The sequence below is a fragment of the Aythya ferina genome, assembly GCF_964211825.1.
Source record: "Aythya ferina genome assembly, chromosome: 1".
Lineage (NCBI taxonomy): Eukaryota > Metazoa > Chordata > Aves > Anseriformes > Anatidae > Aythya > Aythya ferina.
The window spans coordinates 101868233-101887167 of NC_140296.1; the positions used below are offsets into that span (position 1 = coordinate 101868233).

At 41.2% G+C, this 18935-nt stretch overlaps 1 protein-coding gene across 4 annotated transcripts in view; it reads right to left on the reverse strand.

Moving 5' to 3' along the window:
* The window catches only part of APP (amyloid beta precursor protein), a 213164-nt gene that overhangs the window by 130222 nt on the left and 64007 nt on the right, over positions 1-18935 (reverse strand). For all 4 annotated transcript variants that reach the window (XM_084531058.1, XM_084531057.1, XM_084531056.1 and 1 more), the window contains exon 3: positions 18547-18676. In XM_084531058.1, the coding sequence (XP_084387184.1) occupies positions 18547-18676 (130 nt within the window). The remainder of the gene's footprint in view (positions 1-18546; positions 18677-18935) is intronic.

An 18935-nucleotide genomic window follows, 5' to 3' on the forward strand; every position in this document is an offset into this window, starting at 1 on the left:
GATACTGGCTTGTAACATTCATGTACTGACAGGGACAGGACACAGGATTCTGCTTGCCGAGATCCAGTTCTGAGCACACCACTTCAAGGGCAGGATGTGAAAGTAATGGCTGCTACTACCATGGGATGGGTTGCTTTTATTAACTAAAAGGCAAAGGCTCTGTATCATCACTAATCCTCCCATGAGAGCACAGGATAACTGAGAAGTCAGTGTAGCATACTTTTAGCATTGGGAAAAAGTCAACAATTTCTGTGAATGCGCAACGCCGTGTAAATATTTAATGTAAAGATTACTTCTTCCAAAAAACTCTGCTTCATGACAAAAATGTTTCTCTCCAGTTCTCATTTACAAAATTAACCCCAGTGATCACAACACCGGTAATCGAGGGCTGGTAGAAGATGGTCGTATTTTACCAAGTGGTCAATTCCAACCTGTTTTATTTAATTTCTCTTCCTTGTATGTATGAGTCATTGTGAATAGCAACCAACTCAGGATTAACACGTGAGATCATGTTCTATTGAGACCTGAACCCTGACCTCAAGGACTAATATAAACTGTAGGTTACAGGAAATACTGCGGGCAACATGCTAAAACAACATTTGCTATTTGCACAGGCTTTACGTTCAGAAACACTGTCTAATGTCCAAGTCTAATCCACAGCATTAGAACATGGATTTTTTATTCAAATACCTTGTATCATATCAATAGATTAAAAAAAAAAAGAGTAAATGGATTTTAAAGTAAGATGAACAACCATAAAGAAGACGGTAAACTGAACAAGAACAGTAAATATATCATATTGTAGACCTACAGCAAGGATGGCCAAATTAGATTGAATAAATCAAGACTAACCACTGGGATGGAACATTTTGTAATGTAACTGAAAAGGTCAATAAAAGCTTATTGTTTAGAATTAAATCCTTCGCAGATTTCTGCTCCTAGTCAAAAGTGCCTAGCTAAACCATCATTGCAAAAAGTTTAAGGGCAAAGCATCTGCCTCAAGTATGTAAGACAACACAAGAATGACATTAAGGAAATCAAATCAACACATAAGGATCTTTATATACATGTTTGACAGAATAAAAGCCACCAAAACGAGCTGAAACACATCTTAGAAATTCCCACACAGAGGGAAGGTTAAGCTGGACAAATTGTCTCCTACGCAATGCTCAGAAGAACCCAGATTCCATCTGGATGGATTTAGATGTGACACCAGGAGAGGGACAGCTTTGAAGGGTATGTTAGTAACCAGAATCAGCAATGAAAATTTCAAAAGACACAGATGAAAACATCTATTACTGTGCACAGTACTTCCAATGTTGGCAGTGAGGCAGCATCCAGATAGCTTTCTAGCTGTGATGGTAAATAAGAACGGAGAATAAATATACACAGAAGAAGGTGGCATCACAACATCCACCAACATGCTGGTGGTGTTTCCTATTCCCACACAAGTGCCTCTGCTCCAGCTGCTCAGGAAGTCGACCTTTCAATGCTCCTGGTTAAGTCCAGCAGAGGAGATACCTTGTTCATAAATCCATACGGTACTCAAACAGGACAGGCAAAACAGGACAGAGGGTGAGGGCTTGCTTGCTGGCTTTGGAATTCAAATTGTTAACAAGAAAAATTTCACATAAAGAGAATTTATCATTGAGGTAAGGATTATACAGACTCTGCCACTGTTACAACCCCCTCAAATATACCACTTGGACACCACTGTCTGACCAAGGCTTCAGACCATGGCTGCCTCACATGTAGATGTTCAAGGCGACTCCCTCTCAGAGAGGTGTGCTGGAGCAGGGACTGCTTGAGCACTTCTTGCAGCATAGCTGTTCTTGTTCAGAAGCCTCAACCTGCCATGTCAGAGAAAAGGGTAAGGTGATCTGAAGTCCCAATTCAGCAAAACAAGCACTTTGCCTCTCATTTGGTAGAATTCATTTTTTGAAGTACTGCTTAAAGCAATGTCAATGATCTCTTCAGTGGGTTTTTCCCCAAAGGTGCTATTTTACGCCGTTTCATCTCCAGCTACTCCAATCATGTGATAAACAAATCTTCAGAGAATAATGGGAAATTCTACTTAAAAAAAAAAAAAAACAAAAACAAGAGAGAGAGAAGATACAAGCACCAGTGTCCCAAGAACATATTGTCTATCGACAACCAACTTCCATGAGGACTGCCTGGGATTGAGAGGTAGTCCCCATCACCTAGTGAGGCACACAGACCATGACAATACAGCAGAGACACCATTCAGACTCTTTCCTGTTGACACCACCAGAATTTCTGGGCAATGAGCAACCTTGTAACGCCCTGCAAGCTGTGAAAGATTGGAAGGGGACAAAGGACAAGAGCTGGCACCTCAAAGCACTGCAGAGGCTCCCAGCAAGGCATTCTCCCTCTTCTCCAACTCCCTTATCTGAATTAGCTGGCCTCAGCAGAGCGCATACTATTTTAGAATACATTTTTCTTAAGAGCTTTACCTCTGATAATGTGCAAAAAAATGCTCTAAATTGATTCTGTTGTAACAGACCAGATAACAGTAATTGCACACAGCCAACTGTTCATACATAATAAAAGCAGCATTAGAGTTTAACTTAAAATTACATATTGCATTTTTATTAGAACTTAAAAGTTCCTCTCGAAACACCTTGACACAGGAGACATTTTGTAAATTACGAGGGCAGTTACATAACTGAAATTTGAAATAAAACTTTACAGCTGCCTACCGTTTTACAGAGCTTAACAAAAAGGAGAGGTAGATGAGACTTCGGTATTACTCCTTTATAATATGCGAAATTAACTTGGGGGATCATTGTTAACTAATAAGCGGGAGCAAATGAAGTACCAAAAAGGCAGAGGTAGGCTACAGAAAAATCATTAGATTAAGATTCAATCAGACTTTAACCTAAGTATCTAATTTCCCATACTAACAGACAAGAAAAAATGTATCAGTGTTTATGATTTATACAACAGGAGAAGCAGCATGAAAGATTTATTACTTCACTTTGATGCTCTATAACAACAATATGACAGTGATTTACATGTTACATTTTCTATTTTCAAAGTCAGCCCAATATTTAAGAATACAAAACCCAAGATAACCAGCAAAGAATACTCTGGGGTAGGCAAATGCTTCATGGGCCATTGATGAGGACAGGAACTTGCATCTTCAAAAAATTGTGATTAATGTAGATGTTGTTTCAGATTGGCTTAGGATAACCCAGGTCAACGTTTCTCTCAGAAAAGAGTGGCTCCATGCTTTCTCCTTCCACAGCTGCACCCCCAGCCTGCTCTCCTGCCAGCATTATCACATCCGTGACCTTGTTATCAGCAAGATCAGGGTCCTGGGTTTTTTAAAACCCCTGAGTGAAAGGCAATTTGGGGATTATTTATTTAATTAGCTTGGCTCACATTTCAAGCTGTTTGACAGCCCATCTCGGCTGAACTGAGACAAGCTTCAAGAGGAAGGCTGAAGGACAAGCAGTAGAAAGACTAAGTCAGATCCATCAGACCCTGAATGCTTCCTCCAACTCTGCTCTAGCAAAGCAATCAGAGACGGCTGTTGGTATTGCAGACATCATAAAACGGAAACCCTACCCAAAAGACTAAATTTCTTCCCTGACTGAAGAAAAACAAGCTTGGCCATGTTATGAAACAGATGTAATAAAAAATGTTTGACATACAGGGAGCAGAATTTGAAGTCAACTGCAGAACTTACAAAGGATTTTACTGAAAAAAGAAAATCTTCCTGCAGATTGCTCTTCAAAAGATAAAATTACATGCAAAAAAACAAACAAACCAACCAAACAAAAAAACCACCCAGTACACACCACAAACATATTTAGTACAGACTGAATAAACAAATCTCAGAAAGTAAGTAAAAGGGAACAGCTCCAAAGGTAGCCTTATGTGCATGTTGTTTATCATTTCTCATTTGTACTGTATGATAACATAAAGGCTTTTCAGTCATAGGGCAGGACACTACTGTGTTACACATCATGAAAAAACGTGAGAAGGTAGTCCTTTTCCCAGTAGGTTTGAATCTTTGTTCAGTGGACTGGTTCCAAATAGCTGTAAGTCAGAGGGAGCTGATCTTAATTAATCAATAAGCTTTTTAACGGATTAAGAACACTCATGAGGGGAAAAGGATAGATTGAAAAAAGGATAGATACTCAGAAAATGTGTCCTAGGTTAAGCTATAATAAAAACACGTCATATAGATGACCAATTCAACGAAGAACAGCTATGGGAAAAACTAAAACAAAAACCAATCTCCTTCAAAGCACACAGGATCAGGCTTCCTAAGAAGCAGACACTGCTTATGTATTCACCAGAGTACCTTCTGCAAAAAGAACTAGAAGCTAGTATTACAACAGAGCCAAAATTAATTTGTGTTACCAAAAATTAACTCTGATATCAAGTTGTTATGATTCAATTTTCTGTTGACCTAGTTCTGATGATCTAATAAAAAAAATAGGGTAATTTAAATATTTTACACATCAAGAACTTACCGACAAAGCCAATGGGAGTAAAACTTCAAAGGTATTAATGTAGAAAGTAAATAATTTCTAATAATCATGATCTTCTTTCGTTATCCCTAGCACAGGTTTTCGCTGTCTTTCAGCATTTCAAACTGAATAATTAGGAAGCATTTTTAATGGCCAGGTTAAGTACAACAGGTTGTGTACAGAACTAAGCTACAACTCTTAGCTATCAATTCTGAAAGTATATTTTTATTTTAGGTGTGCACACACAAAAAATCCTGGGTAGGAAAAAAAATCAGCAAGTTAGAAAGAAAAGTTACGACTGTCATTATTTTGGAAATTAATTCATACATTCCACTAAAATTGAAGTATTTTGGATTAGCCTCAGGTGCACATATTCAACAGGAACAAAGTCCTCTTTAAGTTCCATTAGCGATCATCACAAAAAATCTTCACGTGATTCTGACCACATTAAAAAACCCTACTAGTATTTACCAACCTGGAGGTCAGCAGGGAAGTTCAACGCTTCCAAATAAAGTTTAAATCCACAGTGAAAGCACAATACAGGGGTACTCATACGTTCATTAATACTGATGAAACCACTCATGAGGAAAGACTATACTGTAATCAGTAAATCAGCAGCAATTCTTCAAGCTAATGGAGTATCAAAGACACTTGCTTTAATTTTGTTAACAAGCAGGCTGCTGGTGCTATTAAGTGTGATGCTGGTATGTTCTGTGTGTAAATAGATGGAGTTCAGAAAGCTCAGGACCATGCCGGTCATTTGTAACTGCTTTGCAGAGACAGACTTTGAGTTCCACCACTTTGCCTACACTGTCAGGCTTCTTCATCATTAACCAAGGAAGGCACAAACAGAAAAGCAGCGTACAGCCCCTCTCAAATAAAACCATTAAAGTCTTCTCATGACGAATAAATACATAAATAAAACTGTCCCATCGGTGGCTCCCTGCCTCATCCGTCTCCTCCACCCCCATCCTGGCCTCTTGCTTTCTCTCTGGCCTCTGCAGCTTCCCAGCCCTCACTGCTCCCACTACATTCTCCCTCCCCTTCCCTATAATCTCCCTGTCATGGAGGAGAGTGAGAAAGGAGAGCTTTGTAACCCAGCACAACATCCTGAGGTCTGTGGGAGAGGGAGCAGAGACCTACTGTGGGTTTCAATTGCACGGCCAGAGCCTGTTCACCCATCGCTGCAGTGAACTCAGTGTAAGAGAGGAAGAGGTATGTACCTCCTGGGTTATCTGACTGGCTCAGTAACCAGAAAAGTCTCAAAAAGACTCAAAATGGGTCCTTAAAAACAGATATTACCATTCAATTTCTTTTGAAAGAGGGGCAGGATGGAGGGCTGTTTGCTTCGCTCTGCTCAGCTCTTGGTTTTCAGAGCTGTGGATAAAAGTTGTGTTCAAATCTGAGGAGTTTTGTGAGAAACAAATTTTTCTATTTTCCATTGCAGAAGTCTTCCACGAGAAGATAAAAAGCAGCAGTTGAACACAAAATGTCTCCTGTCACACAGTATTTTTTGCTTTGAATCACTGTCTGTAAGTACAAGTTTTCATGTAAAGGAGTAAGGAACCCCAGGGGAATTCCTGCTTGCATGACAAAGATGCCTGCAATTGTGGTTAAGAGACTAGAAGTGTTGAGGCATGTTTGACCTTCAAACGTCAGCATGTTCATCTCGCCAACATTTTGGATGTTTGCACAGCCGTAAAGCGCTGTAACTCCTTCCCCAGGGATGCACCCCAAGCGCAGTGGGACGAAGGCTGGTGTCATCCCAGCACCGCTCTGCGGGTGCTGCCCTGCAGCCCTCGAATCCCAGCCTCACATTTTGTGGGGATGCTGCTGGGTGTGAGCACAAATGATCCTCCTCTTCATCCCAAGGCTGCAAGTGATGAGATCTGTCAAATGAACACGAGCTAGGCCTGAGTGACTTCCAGCACTGAGCACAGCCCCATAAGGCTGCCATGCCTCCCCCTTTGCCAGCTGTGGACAATTTATCCTTTGAGGACAGACAAGTAAGGAGGTGCTGCGCTGTCACATCCTAAGTACTATCTTTATCAGTCCTTTTAGCCTGAAGGGCAATGTGCCCTAAATGACAAATTCTTCGCTGAAAATTAACCAAGTTCTTTCCTACACTTAGAGTAATTCTGCAAATTCTTTTCCAAGGTTACAGACGAGCTCTTGGAAACAAGCTTTCCCCCAAAAGCCATGCTATCCACTAAACTTGAGAATGTAAAGGCATATTTATCAACAAATTATTAACAAAAGATCTTTCACAGAAAGACACTTACGTTACTAAAACCATTTTTCCCCATCTCAATTAAAAAGGCAGATATGGTGATTAATTCCTACCAGTCCTCTGACAACCCAAACCAAATACATAGACCTGCTTGTTACAGTTCACAGATCATTGTTCTTGCTAGTTAGCACAGTGAAAGAGTTGATAACTTGCTATCTAAAAACCAAACATTTTTCAAGAGAAGTAATTCCGATGTCTTGCTGCAAGTACTGTGACCAAGAAATACCAAATCTAGGTATCACTTTAGAACTTAAATTCAAACAGGCATTTAAAAACTACAGCTCATGTCTAAGCAGCTGTCCCACAAGACTTGTGCAATACAGTTTCAGTAGCACCACTCCTAACCGAGGGGCTCCTGCCCAAGTTCTGCTCACTGCCACGGCTTTTTCTCCTCTGGATTTCAAAACCTGAAGCATTATTATTCTGCCTTTCACAGTTATATTGAGTTGCAAGGTAGGATTACATGCACAGGAGGAACAATGCCAGCACTTAAAAAATGAGATGACAATGTTCTTTCATCCTGCCTACAAGACAATGGTCTTCAAATACAGACTAAAGAAATTTTCAGCTCAACTGACGTTACAAGCCACGTACACAATAGAAACAGCGGAGGAAAAAGAATTCTGACCTTAGGGATTTAAATTTCATGGATTTTCTTAAAGAAGAATTAAATGCAGCAGTAAGGAAACTGGACCCAGAGAGCGGTGGTCAATGGCTCTATGTCCAGGCAGAGGCTGGTGACGAGTGGAGTCCCTCAGGGGTCTGTCTTAGGACCAATACTGTTTAGTATCTTTATCAACAACATACACGATGCGATCAAGTGCACCTCATTGAGTTTGCAGATGACACCAAACCGAGTGGTGCAGTTGATATGAAAGAAGGAAGAGATGCCATCCAAAGGGACCTGGACAAGCTTGAGAACTGGGCCCAAGTGAACCGAAAACAAGTCCAAGTGCAAGGTGCTGCACCTAGGTCAGAGCAATCCCAGACATGAGCACAGACTGGGAGAGGAACTCATTGAGAGCAGCCCTGAGGAGAAGGACTTGAGGGCTCTGGTGGATGAGAAGGTTGACGTGAGCCAGCAGCGTGTGCTTGCAGCCCAGAAGGCTAACTGCGTCCTGGGCTGCATCAGAAGAGAAGTGACCAGCAGGACCAGGGAGGTGACTGTCACCCTCTGCTCTGCCCTTGTGAGGCCTCACCTGGAGTGCTGTGTCCATGTCTGGGGCCCCCAGCACAAGAAGGATGTGGAGCTGTTAGAGCAAGTCCTGAGGAGGGCCACAAAGATAGAGGGCTGGAGCACCTCTCGTATGAAGAAAGGTTGAAAGAGCTGGGGCTGCTCAGCCTACAAAAGTGAAGGCTCTGGGGATAACTCATTGCAGCTTTCAGTACTTAACAGGCGCTTATAAAAAAGACGGAGAAGAACTTTTTGCTCAAACAGAAAATGACAGGACAAGGAGGAATGGTTTTAAACTAAAAGAGAGAAGATTTAGATTAGATGTTAGGAGGAAATTTGTCACTCAGAGGGTGGTGAGGCACAGGTGTCCCAGAGAAGCTGTGGATGCCCCACCCCTGGAGGTGCTCAAGGCCAGGTTAGATGGGGCCCTGAGCAACCTGATCCAGTGGGTGGTGTCCCTGCCTGTGGCAGGGGGTTGGAACTGGATGAGCTTTGGGGTCCCTTCCAACCTAAACCATTCCTATGATTCTATGAAATGTGGAATTAAAGATCTGCATTTTTCACTGAAAAAGGGAAGCAACAGATTTAAAACCACAACCAATATTAAAATATTAATTGGATATCATCATTGGGGAAACTGATGACCATTTTCAATATTCAAGATAAAGTTGTCTTAGTTTAGTGAAGCATCAAGTCTTACAGCAGTTGTTTGGTTATAAGACAAACACAGATACAGCATCGTTCTTCAGCGCAAATGAACAGCAATATCAAACAGCCCCTCAGACCCTGTCTGTAACTGTCATAATCAAGACTGCTTTAAATGAAGCCATTTTTATCACAATTTATTGCAAGCAAAAATACAAAGGAAAAGCTAAGTTCAGGCAATTATACCTTTCTTCACATTGGATGAAGTACTGACAGATGGGGGAAAAAACCTTCCCACTGAGAACATAAAGCATGCTTTTGCTATGACAAAAGATTTTTTTTTTTTCCTTAAGTGCTACCTTGCCTTTGTGCTAGAGCAGACTAATCACAGAGCTCTCAGGAAGCATCATAGGGTATCTCTCTATTTTCCTGGCTCAGGTAGCATCAAGTGAGATGTGAAATAAGATGATAGGGAACAAGTGGCAGAGCTGATGAAAAGCTGGGGAGAGGACAGAAGTAGGACCAGATGGATAGCGGATGCTGAGAGGAAGAGGAAGCATTTAGAGGAGATTGATGCTAAGCTAGGAAGAAGATTACTCTGAAAGAAAAGGAGAAGAGAAGAAACAGCAGTGCCTCAGGTGAGGAGACATGAGTGGAATGGTGATGGACAAGACAGTAGAGCCTGGTGAGTCACAGAAGGGACCAAGGCTGGAAAACAAATTGAGAGAGAGAGACTTCTTAAGAGCAAGACAGGGATAGGAGCCCTCAGAGAGGTAGAAAAGCAGCTATGAATTCTGATGATGCACTCTGACAGCGGAAAGGAACCCATGTAAGCACAAGAATGCTTATGAACAGGTTGTCCAGGGAAGTTGTGGATGCCCCATCCCTGGAAGTGTTCAAGACCAGGTTGGAAGAGGCTTTGAGCAACCTGGTGTAGTGGGGGGCTTCCCTGCCCATGGCAGGGGGTTGGAATTAAGACAATCTTTAAGGTCCCTTCCAACCCAAACCATTCTGTGATTCTGTGACTTACTCCCCGCTCCTTCCCTAACAATTCCTAGTGCTGCTTTTTTGACAGTAATGAACCAATACTTTCACAGAGCTACTAACTCCTAAGGTCTCATTCCTGAGTAGTTAGGGGCTACCCATAGTAACCCCATATCCACTAAGATAAGATTAATTTATGTTGCGATTCCCCCATGTACATTACCTTTATTGCATTGATTTTCTCTTGCCATTTTATCTCTAGTCAATCAATATCAGAGACCCACCTGAAACTCTTCACAGCTTGCTTTTGTTAATTCTACCCTAAATAACTTAGTGACTCCAGCAAATGGGTCATCACATGGTCATCACCCTCTTTTCCAAATCATTCACAAATATTTTGCGTGTCACAGGCAGAAGAACTGATCTCTCTGAGATTCTTCTACTAGTGACCTTTCTCCACCTTGAGCATGGACCATTAATTCCTACTTTTTTTTTTTCCTTATTTAGCCACATAAGAGTTTTCTATTCCATGGTAGATTAATTTCTTTAATAGCTTCTGGTAATGGACCTTGTTACATTTCTTTTGAAAAATTGAAGTATCCATTTGCCTATCTACTCCTTTAAAAAAAAAAAAAATTAAAGTGCGTCTTCCTCAGTATCATACTCGGCGGCAAACCCAATATTCCGAAGTGCTTAGTGCTTCAAACCTCCCTCCCCCCCCCCAAAAAAAAAAAAAAACAGGCTTCCTGAAATGCATTTCCAGGATCTTCCTTAAAACCTTTAGAATTATACAGTGATTCCCATGACTCTTCCTTTGCAGTTAATGAATCTGATCAATCAGTCCAGAATGTATTTAGGATGAAATTTTATCACAGCTTTCAGTTAGGTGGCAGAAAATTGTAGAAAGACGCTCCACATGTAAATCAATTTATTGACGCGTGATGGGATGTACACTTCCCTTCCTCCTCCTCTCCTTATCTTCCCTTCCTGAAGGGCTAGGCAAACAACAACCTTTAATTAGCAGAATTCTCCCATGGCAAAATTAAGTGCTGCTTGCTGGAGGAAACACCCAAACAAGGATGAATCAGCTCTGTGGCACCACAAAGATCCTCAGATGAAAAGGTCCCATTTCATCTCTTCCAAAAGCTGGGTGTGCATTATGAACACGGTATGAAACCTATGCAGTGGCTCCATATGTTGTTCACAGGTTGCATGTATGTGAACGCACACGTCCATCAAGAACCACGTATGTGTATACTTCATGAAGACTTGTGTGCATGCTGCTTCAAGTGTTTTATAATTTGGAGCCAACCACTAACATAATTTTGAAGTTTCCCCCAGCCCTTCTTCATCTTTCCCACTCTAAAAAGGGATGGACAGTCCTTACCTCATGACCTTTATGAAACTAAAACTGCCTCCAAAGCACTCAGGCAAGATGAGAGAAACTTCTGAGGGGAAAATTGGTTTTGTCTTCAGGCAGGGTTTGAATGGCAAGCAGTGCATAAGGCTTAGGGACCTGCTGAGCCAAAAGGCAGGAACAAAATATCACAAAGAGCATAGGGAGCACAGCACGGGTTGGGTACCTGTGCAACCTCAGCCTCTCCAGCACAGTTGGCACAGAGAGGGCCTAGATAAGGTCACAGGGGCTACCTTAGCTTTCTGATTTCCCAATTTTTGAGCCCTTAACTTTTTAACCTTACCAATACTCCCTCAGCACTACCTTTTGTGGTCAACTGTCCTTATGTAAAGCACTGAAGATAAAGCAGGAATGCTTGACATTCAGGTATCTCAGACAGAGTTACAAGAGACAAAAAACTTAGTCTAGCCACATTATTACATGTTTCAAAACAACCTGGGCTTTTCTTTTTTTAAAACAAATATTTACTACAATTTGTAATGCTTTAAGAGGTGGCTATTAACAAAACTTCCACATTATCAGTGACAGCTTCCTGTGAGCTGTTCTTCAGGTGTATACACCACCTGCTCTGGTTTCTCTTCTGCATTTTAAAGCAGCAAATATAACACTCATTTACAATATTTACTTCCAACTACATTATTTTACTGCTTCAGGAGTAGACTTGCAGAAGTGTTTTGTTCAAGATCTCAAAAAGGTTTTGTGTTTTGTCTTATCCCACAAATCCATTTCTCATAACAATCTTACTCCAGTCACTGAACAAGTAAAACCTGTGTTCATCCTAAAAACGGTCAGAAATACACAAGCTCAGACTCATTCTTTCTGGGCTAACTGTACAAAGTGACGATATTTTACATCTACTTTTACACATGAAGGCACATTCTGGTCACCACCAGCACACTAATTGTGCTCCACATCTTCACTTCAAGGTTTCTGAGCCTTCAGCTTGAATTTGGCTAACATAAAGCTGAATAAATGTTTGGCACAAGCGAGGAGGTGGCAGACCTGTGAGTGACTGAGGAAGTTCTCACTTGCCTGGTGGGTGCTTTTCATTCAGCATTTCTCTGCCCACTCCCCACCTCTTCCTCTAGCAGATGGTATTTTGTCCCCTGAAGGATGCCAAAAGCCACATTAATGATTTATGCAGTCCTTGCAGAGGCACAGCCATAAACCAAGAGTCAATGCAGCCACTAAGAACTACAATGAAAAGATAATCCCCTCATTGTTTGTGAAATCCATCAGTAAGCCTCCTGATATTTAGCAACCACCTTCTTCCCTGTAACAGAAGCTGACCATAAAATTCAGGCCAAGTTCAGGTATATAAGGAAAGCCACTTCAACTTGATAAAGCATGTCAGGCCATGCTCTTAATTACACTGTTGCAAAGCAGGGCATTCAGGAGCACACTCAATGAAGAGGCCCAGATTTTGCTGCAATTAGCTCAGCAGTGAGGACACGGGAATAGGAGGAGATTCAGACCGCCAGCACAGCGCCAAAGAGCTGTCAACCCACCAGTCAAGCACGGTTTTGGGTCTGTGCAGGGGCCTGGCGAGGTGGTACCTGGAAGAGGCAGCCCGAGCCCAGGCCATGATGCAAGCGGGGGAAGGCCGGGTGCTCCCGCACCTCGCTGTCCCTCAGGAGACGTGCCCAGCCTGTGCCAGCAGGGCTCTCCTCCACCTACTAGCACTGTGCCAGAAATACCACTGGCAGGCAGGAATAGTGTCTAGTGGGGAGAAAAGAGCAGATATGAAAGGATTTCTCTCAGCAGCACTGCAATGAAGAGTTGTGCCTTTCGTTGCACCCTAGGTTTCTCTGCCTGAGGTCTCCTCGCTGAGCATTCAAGCTGGCAGTCTTCTCTGAGTCTTCTCTCCCTCTCGTCAGCTAGCACTGTCAGAAATCTAGACGTGATGCAGTCATGCGGGCTGAAAATAAGTGTGTTTTATATTTTAGGAAAAGAGTGGGGCATGAGGCTTGCCTGCATCACTCCTGTGGCGGAGCAGAGACTGAGGCAAGCTGGAGGCGGGCAGCTAAACCAACAGTGACAGGGAAACTGTGACAATTAATGTCACTCTGCTGATTAGGTGCTGCATTGAAAAGCCAGTGGAGAGCTCCTCCAAACAGCCTGTAAGAGCAGCTTTCACTGCAGCTGGAAATAGGCCCACTAGGTAGTGGCTGAGGGAAGACAACTGCCAGTACTGCCAGGTAGCAGCAGCAAACAGGCGTTTTGCATGCTCATGGGTACAAACCCCACAGTTAACATCGCAAGTAGACTACCAGATGAACCAGAAACAGTTGTGCTGTCAACTATATATTTATTTAAATGATTTATTCCAGGCATAATCTTCGTGTTTCCTTTGGTTTAACTGGCTAGGCATGTGTATCAAAGCTTGGGTACGCCTTTTTGTCAGACACCAACAAGCGGTTAACTTTACAAGCTGTTAGAGTAATAAAGCGTGACAAGTTAATAAGTATTTTCAAAGATGTTTTTGTTAAAACCCAATCGAGAAGTCAGCTTTCCACTACATAACTAAACAGCAAAATATACTTGTCATATAACCTAATCCATTTGTTTATAGAGAAATGATCGGAAGCAATCAGAGTCTGATTGACAGAGGCTACATACGTAATGGTGTTGCAATACATCTGGATCCTTCAAGCACTGCCTGAATATGGGGCTTAGCAGCACACATTAAAGAGACAACAAAACAGAGTCACACATGAGCATGCATGCAAGCGTTTTGCACAGCACAGTTAATCAAAGCTCTGATAATTCCCCTTCACCCCATCTCACAGCTGGGTGTCCACAAACATCTATGTAATTTAGAGGCTATGGTGTATAACGAGCAGCTAGGCCAGGGTATATTTCACCAACAGTTAATGAAATGCCATCTATTCAGGAAAGTGTAGCTATACATTTATCTAAGGTTTTAAAAGAATGGCACTGCTGGGACAAGGATGCCTGCTCCTGCAGCAATCCTGGAAAATGGAGTGGATTATCTCATTTCACAGCCCACGTTACACAAATTTGCCAGCTTCTTTTCCTCGTGGAAGATGTGAAGAGAAAGCAAACCAGAACTGCTTATTGCCCATGCTACCCCAGAGCAGAAAAGACCCAGGAAGAAGTCCTGCCTTCCTGCTGCAGCCTGTGGCACATCTGCCTCTACCTTTACCAAGGCCACATTTGCAGTCAGGATATCACTCTAAAACAGTTTACAAAGTGAAGCAGTTATCATGGGCTTCTTGGCACTGCTTGCTGAAACCCTGCAGCCCAGGCTCCGCAGCAAGATCCTGTTTTTTGCATGCTGCAGGTGTGGGGATGCCAGCATGCTCCCTCACTCAGAGACCATGTCAGGAAGTGGTGCAGATCTTTACCTCTCAGTCGACAAATCTCACTGCTCACCATCTTCACCTGAGCACCGAAACACATTTGTGATTATGCCAAGCAGCACACTTCTCCCTCAGATAGCAAGATTTAACCCTTGATCTCTGTATTTAAAAATCAGTCTTTTGAACCATCACATCAGACTGCTGTCTTCATGGCAGAGAGGGAGAGAGAGACCTAAATAGATTCCTATTTCTGTTGTGAGGCGGGTAACAGAGCTTCAAGCCATAAGCACACACTGAAAGATGTCATTTTCTAAAAACATGAAGATAAAAATAAGGATACTGTTAAGGCAAATGCCTTCACTGTGTTCACAGAGGTAACTAGAATTTATTCAACAATTTCCATTTCACAAGAAGTTTTCTCTCCTCAGTAAACAAACTCTACAGTAGCCCCTCTGTCCCTGGAAGCATGCAAGAGAGATTTATCTGATTATCTGATTTAGAATCAGATTTATTCCATGATAATATTTTCCCAAAACTTGTAGTTTTAAGAATATTGTCAAGCCTTGCACACCAGCATAATATCATATCTTAAAAATAAATAAAATTGGTAATGATTTTCTTCTTTGGTTTGATTACTCATTGCAAAAACACATGCTCTCAAGGCTTTCATTTTGCTGTATTTAAATTATCGTCTACATACTTTAGCTGCATCTACTCATGAAAAGGAAATATGAAGCTGTGTAATCCAATATATCTGATCAATATTACCTGAGTATATTGCTACAAATTGCTGCACTAACTACTATGCAAGAGTCTCAAAGAGAAAAGCTAAAGGAGCAGCCAAGTGCTGAAGCGATACGCTCTCTACATGTCTCCCAAGGCCTTGGCTGAAGACCGGAATGCAAACAGGCCATGAAGACGCTCCAGCCTGAAAGCACATATTTCTGTCACTCAATATTTTTCACCTCTGCAGTAAACAAACGTCAAGATGGAAGAAATGTTCAATTCACTCAAGCTTCTGAAAGTGATTTTCACTCCAAGGTAACATTTGTAATGCTATGAAGAGCTTTAAAAAAGCCTCCAGAGCTTCAGTAAAGCTCAACATTAAACTAGGGGGAAGGGGAAGCATCACACAGACTCAACTCTGCAATCAGCTGCCCACTAGCAAACTTTTTAAAGGTATCTTAATTCTTACTAGTTAATGGTAGTCTACAGCAAGGGTCTACTTGTGTTAAGATTCCTGCAGAATGGGTACTGCCAGAGCCTTACTTTTGAAGTTGCCCACTACCAACCACATCAAGGGTAGTAAAGAAGCACATAAAGAGCTGATAAGCAAGATCAAACGTTAAAAAAAATATATTTTTTCTAGTATTGAAATGGTATTAGCAGGAGAGAAAAAAAAAAAATACTGAGCTGTTTGTGCAGGCTGCAAGATTAGTTATCGGAATTAAAACAAAAAACACAATACTGTGTAAAGTTAAAAGATAATCCGTCATCAAAGCCGTGAGGCACTAACAGCCTGAATTCAACCAACTTGCTTCCTCCAGTCTTACTCCCTTGATTTACAAGGCAGCAAGTCTTTAAACTGTTTGTAACTTGACCACAACTATTAAATTATAGAAAAATCAAAGTTGTAAAATAATAAGGTAACTGATTAACAGGAAAAGTAAGTGATCAGTCTTTGTTAAAAACAAAAAGAAAAAAAAAAAAAACAACTTTTTTTCCCCCCTCTTCAAGACTTCTGCTCTTTTCAGGGAACCTGTTTATCTTATAGCCAGCTTTTCCACCAGAAGGGCAATGAGCCAACAAGATGTTGGGAACTAAGGAATCCTGACTTCCCATGGCAGGGGTGCACCGCCACACTTGGGAAAATGACCCACTCCGTCAGACTCCCTCACTAATGTATTTTCTTTCCATGAAAGACAGCCTCATTTAACTGCTGGAGGACCATTGAGAGCAACTAGAGGGCTGTTTGATGAAGGAACAACAGACAATGGCAATTCTTCCTCCAACGGAAGTACTATGTGGTCACTCTCCACCCACTCAGGGACATTAGTATCTCCTCTGGATTTTATTTCTATTAGCTTTATTCTAGCCGTGGTCAAAAGCTAGGATGAAGGAGAAGGATGACAAACATCCATAAACATGGGCAGACAAATGTGTAAGCTCAGTTACAAGGAAATATGGGAAAAAAATGCATTTTTTAATATAAAATTGGAGTCAAGGGCAAAGCATTAATGGGAATGAGCTGCTTAAATGCCTTTAAAATTTTTGCCTCTAGCAAGGGAAGTCTAACTTACTATCTAAGATAGCAGACATTTAACTCTTGATAATTTTTCATTCAAAACAGCAGCTCAGGAAAAATACCTTAAATGTCCAAGCCCAGTTCCTCACACCTGCAGGCAACTGCTCATAATGCTGTTCATAAATTTACGAACTTCCTTCTAAATTACTAGGCTTCTTACTCCTATCCCTTTTACCAGGAGGCTGCTGGAGCTCCTTACTCTTGCAGAAACTTCCTTGTAATTTCCAGATTAAATTTATTCATGGCCAATTTATATTCATTTGCTCTTGTGATGACATTGTCTTTTATCTTAAATTAAGTTGTAAGTTCTCCAGGGCACTGACCAAATCCACATAAGAATGCAGAGTCCTGAGCATAATACTTCCCTGATCGTAACTCAGAGCTTTGGTTACACTCACAATACAACAAATAATAAAAATTAGTTTTAGCATCTCTACTAGTATGCTCCTCTCCCACCACATCTGTACCTAGGCCAAGTGGACTCGCATGGAATTTATCAAATATATTATGATGAAGCTGGGTGAGACTGCAGTCCTGCACTGCTTCCATAAAGTTGCTTACCTTGCTCTACAAGTTTACCTGTTCTACAAACTGATTTTTTTTATCTTGATCATGGACAACAATGGAAAGCATGGCAACAAATGCAGAGATGACTTTATTTAACAGTTAAAAAGTCCTGGTGTAAGAGAGATCAACATAATGTACACGAAGGCTTCAAAAAAGTCCTCCCCAGAAGTCTTGACTTTGAGTACTTCCTGAACACTCATGCTCATTCTTATCTACAGTGGCATCACAACTACATACCACAGCTCTTGAAATATGCAATTCCTACCCATACAATCAAACGCAGGATCTAGAAACCTTACCGAATGATAAAGCTTCCCTCATATTTCTAGGCAGATTTCCCATATCTGTTGTGTTATCATCTTACTGGTAGTATGTGCATTCGTTACTCTGCAGTCCTGTTCTTGAGTTAGCCCATTCACTGCCTCTGCATCAGGCAGTGTGCCATGTGTTTTACCTAGTCTAAATAAAAATTCTAGAAAGGTTGCATATCTTCTGGAATTTCTTTCATTATTAGTTTCATCAAATAACAGGCCTGAGATGCTTTCCACACAGTGTTTTATCTGCCCTGGCATAACAGAACAGCAAGGCCCAACCTTGAACTCCAACATGTAAACACGAAGCCAGACTGCCAATTAATGATTCAAAAATGACACTGGTAAAGCAATGTATTTAAATATACCATGGAATAATTTCAAGATAAAGATGTGATTAGAATATTAACGAAAACAGCAAATTAATATGATTCTCAACTTTATGAATGCTAACAAAGAATTAAAGGTTAACAAAATAAAAAACAGACAAACAAAAAAATCCAAAGGAATGAACCTCCCTTTTAAATTGCTGAACCAATTCAAAGTACCAAGGACGCAGGAGAGAATAGCTATTGCTACAAAAAGGAATCTGAAGAAAAAATGGTGTTTTATTGCCTATTTTTTTGCTTGCTTTCAACAAAAATAAAGCCCTTTGGCTTTCACAGTAACAGTCCGAAGACTTAATACGCAAATAATAATGAAGAAAACAGTACATATTTAGGGAAAAGGTGGATAGCTTATAAGCAAAGGCACAGAGGAATGTCTATATGGAAGGAAAGTATATGACAGACAGTGGCAAAAATCTGGGGAGTAATGAGAAGTCTGTTTTGCAGTCACTCACGAAAACAGCATCAGGAATATCAAGAGCATTTTCTATTTAAGGTAGTTCCAAAGGACTGGACAATTGGACAAAACCCTCCTCAGAGAAGATAATAATATAGAGATACGAAAGATAATTATGTAGACTCTGTACTTTTTGTCATAAAGAGATAGAAACTTTAAAGAGCAGGAAAAAGACAACTACTCACCCAAACACCTGTAGGGAACCACAATATGTGGGTGACCATTACACTGCTTCCATCCTCTCTTGCACCAGTTTTGGATTGTAACTGGCTGGTTGGCTTCGACAACATTGGTTATTTGCAATTCTGGGTAAACCTAACATTAAAAATATAAAGAAGAATGTTATCACAAATGTTATCACTCTGGGTCACGCCATATGTAAAATGGAAATCATAACACAATACTCCCTTTCCTATCTTCTCCCTCTTCTGCTGTACGTTATATTTCCATTGACTTTGTGGTATAAGCATGGACACTTGCCTAAAAAGCCAGTGTATTTGTTTGTCAGTAAAAACATGCAGCTGCCAGCTCACAATACAATGGTGGTAACAGATGGCTGTCAAGATACAACTTG